General features: G+C 32.8%; 1 protein-coding gene across 1 annotated transcript; it reads right to left on the reverse strand.

Moving 5' to 3' along the window:
* Nucleotides 1-1,980: 1,980 nt before the first annotated feature.
* Nucleotides 1,981-3,170, reverse strand: LOC125849973 (uncharacterized protein At4g22758-like). Its single transcript, XM_049529911.1, has 2 exons — nucleotides 2,669-3,170; nucleotides 1,981-2,435 (listed from the first exon to the last, which is right to left on the reverse strand). The coding sequence occupies exons 1-2, from the start codon at nucleotides 3,027-3,029 to the stop codon at nucleotides 2,224-2,226; spliced, it is 573 nt and encodes a 190-aa protein (XP_049385868.1). The 5' UTR covers nucleotides 3,030-3,170; the 3' UTR covers nucleotides 1,981-2,223.
* Between the last annotated feature and the right edge of the window lie 625 nt (nucleotides 3,171-3,795).

A 3,795-nucleotide genomic window follows, 5' to 3' on the forward strand; every position in this document is an offset into this window, starting at 1 on the left:
TTTAATAGTTTCAAAGGCTTTATATATTGCATGTGTCTCATTGCTTATATTAAGTTCAGTTATTCTTGAGTTGTACAGAGCCAAGGTAAGTTCTCTTTTGTATCCCTTTTCAAGCTTAAGTTGTTTTTAGCGGTCCAGCTCGCATACTCGTACATTCCATGTACTGATGCCAGTTGGCCTGCATCGTTTTATGATGCAGACGCAGGTACCCAGGATCAGCATTCTGCACGCCGTTGATCCAGTGAGCACTCTAGAGTCAGGGGTGAGCCTCATTGCTTCCAGAGGGCTCAGTTATCTTGTTCTCTTAGTTTTGTTTATTAGGGTGTTGCGGGGTCTGTCCCAACATCCATCTAAGTATTTTAGAGGCTTCATAGACAGTCAGTCAGTTAGTTTTGAGTCTCTTATCTATGTATATATGTAAGTATTCTATTTTGAGACTCGAGTTGCCTTTTTGGCCAGATATGTATCATTTAAGTTGTTTATGTCTCTGCATAGCATTGAGTTATTCTGTTGAGTAGGTTTCCGTTGAGTTAAGAAAGCCAGGCCAAGGGTTCGCTTGGGGCCAGCAATGGTCTCTGAGTGCCGGTCCCGCCCAGGGTGTAGGCTCGGGGCGTGACAGCCTGTCTCAACATTTCTAGTCAGTTAGAGGCTATTTTCAGACATAGTTAGATTCAGCTTAGTATTGAGTTAATATCTTCTTTGTATTAAACTCATCAGTTTTCATATATCTCAGTTATAGTATATGTGTATTCCCCATCTTTTCATTTTATGTATGATTTTAGCTTCTGCATTAGTTTAATTATTATCTTTAGTATGCTCATGATCATGCCAACAGGGTTAGCTTGGGATCACTTGTGGTCCTAGATCCTATGTCCGCATCTCAGGGGTAGTCTCGGAGCGTGACAGAAACATTAGTGACAAATTCAAGTCAGTTTTTTATCACTTCCTTTTGTTCCTTCATTATGCATCGTTGTTAGAAGTTCTGCATTTTTCTATCCTAATATTCTAAAAATTTTGAATTTACTAAAAAAGTAATTTTGTAACTTTTACATTTTATGAACAATGCATGGAGATCGATGTATTCACACACAATTGGAGAACAGGGGTGCGGATCGGATTATTAAATAATTTAAATAAATATCTTTTTAATTTTTTAAAATTTTAGTAAGAATTAAAAATTTCATGTTTGTAAATTTTAATGAAAAAAATTAATTAAATAGATTGGGTGACTTTGTAAGTAAAACATTCATTTTGAGTGACTTTGTAAATGAGACACTCATAGTTGAGTGACTTTTGAGTTAAAAATCAAAGTTGAGTGACTTTCTAAGAAAATAACTCATAGTTGAGTGACTTTTAAGTCAAAAACCAAATTTGAGTGACTTTCTAAGAAAATAATCTAAAATTGAGTGACCATTTGAGATATTATCTCCTAATTAGAGTTTGGTACTTGACTTGGCCGGTTTATTTATATATATATATAAGATTATTGTAGAGAGATTGTTTCACAAAAAAGTGAATCATTATAATGATGAATGTATATTGTTATAGATAAAAAAAAATTAATACAAAGGTATCAAGGCCTTTCATTTATGTCCTAAAATCGTCATCTTTTTTTTTTCTTTTGTCGAGAAGGTCTATAAAATTGATGGAGGAGTTTAGACAAGACTCTTAATTTGTATATTACTAAAAATAATAATTACTAAAATTAACCTATAAAGACATTTGAGTACAACAAAAAAAAGTGTTCGGCTGAGTATCCTTGCTATCGACACATCTACTGACTACTATTGATTGTCAATAACATTGAATTTGTATATAACGAAATTGAAGGTTTTGAATATCAAATGTCCATTCTGTAAATTTTAACTTGCTTGTCCAATAGCAAAAAACAATTAAAAATATAAAACTACCATTCTACTTACAATAATAGACCATTAAAGCAAATCTCAGTAACACATTTTCTTTATTGAGAAAACTTACAATATAAAATGTTGAAATCTTTGTGATGAATACATGTTGTACCAAATTTAACTAGTAGAGTCCAATCACATTGAAAGCTCCATCGAGCATTGATAGTCATTTTGTGCAACTCTAATAAAATCGTAAGTTGCACACAAAAAAACTAAAAAGAAGAAGAAGAATCCATTACAACAAAAAGAGAAGGAGAAAGTATTTAGTAATAAACATGACTTGGTCACTAGCATTGATTGTTCAAATATATGATTAAAGCCATTGGAGGTGACATTTTGACCAAAAATTACTTAGATTTATCACAATTTGTATCAAGAGATCCATAAACTTTCCCAAGATAATTGGAAGTTTCTCAGTGCCCTTTGTTTTGTTCTTCAAAGATGAATTAAGACGACAGTTTGGTTTTGGACATACAAAGAAACTTCGAGACACCAAATTCAGCAACTTTTCGTCTAGATTCAAGCCTGTACATTCCCACCATGAAACAAAATAGTTAGTCAAATAGACATTGCAGCTAGCTACAGAGGTGCAATAGAATTCAATTAAATCAACTTCGTCTGAAAATTATACGGTATATAAATAGGGTAAAATAAAATTGTGTTTATATATAAATTGTTGAATCCTTTTGACATAAGTTTTCTTGTTCCCTGAATCAATTCAAAAATTTCCTAGTTGAAAAAAAAACCAGAGAACTTACTCTCCAAACTAAACTGGGAGTAATGAAGCTCGTAACACCGAGAATCGCTACTGGGCAACAACGGCCGCCGCTTCTCCTTCACGTAAATCTCAATCGCAGCCTTTATCAACTCCCGGACGGTGTTTTCCGGTGACATTACTACATGTACCGGCCCCACACTGTTCTGTATATTCACTTTCACTAACAGCTTCGTTAGCTTCTGTTGCTTCTCTTGACTTATTCCAGCTGAAACATCTACCCTGGCACCGTGCTTTCGCACTGAATGCTCTAATTTTCTTTGTATCGTTACAATTTTATCACATGTTTTCGAAAGGACTTTTGAATTTGTACGTGGTTCAGTGAGTCTCGGCTGAAATCTCATTTCTAAAGGAATCTCAATTGAAGAATATCTAAGTTCGAATTAGAAAAGTCTCCAATCGCTATATATCATACTAGGATTTAATGTTCATCAATTTTATATGATGATTGTAACAAACTAACAATATGGAGAGAGTTTCAAATAATGATAGTAATTTATTTGGCTGACATGCTGAATGGAATCATTTTCAGTTGATAGTTTGTGTTTCAGCATATAGCGGGAAGCTTCTAGGAAATTGCAGATTTCATTATTTTGTCGCTCTCAAAGATTTGCTAGATTATCATTTACCACAGTCCACATAGCTATTTAAATTATTGAAAAAGGTCTGACGTATCTCGTTGGTATACTCTTTGTTACTCCCTCCGTTCACTATTGTTTGTCATGTATACTAAAAATAGTTGTCCAAAACTAATTATCAATTTAAACAATCAAAAAACAATTAGTTACTTTTTCTCAATTCTGCCCTTAATAATTACATAACTACTAGTTTCAAAAAGTAGTCATTTTAAAGTTACAAGACTACTTTAATGTGAAAAAAAAAGTTATTTTTACAGTTTTCAAAAAGTACAAATCATTTTAATAATGATTGATAGTAGAGTTATATTAGTCAAACTGCACCTTATATTAAATTTTTCTTAAAGATTGTGTATGATCTTTGCCTGACAAATAATAGTGGACGGAGAGAGTACCTATAAAAGTGATCCACGTGTATCTTTATCATTATAAAAATGGAATGAAAAAAAATACTCATTAGCTCATATATATTCTT

This window comes from Solanum stenotomum, unplaced genomic scaffold, assembly GCF_019186545.1.
Source record: "Solanum stenotomum isolate F172 unplaced genomic scaffold, ASM1918654v1 scaffold12163, whole genome shotgun sequence".
In the NCBI taxonomy this organism is placed as follows: Eukaryota; Viridiplantae; Streptophyta; class Magnoliopsida; order Solanales; family Solanaceae; genus Solanum; species Solanum stenotomum.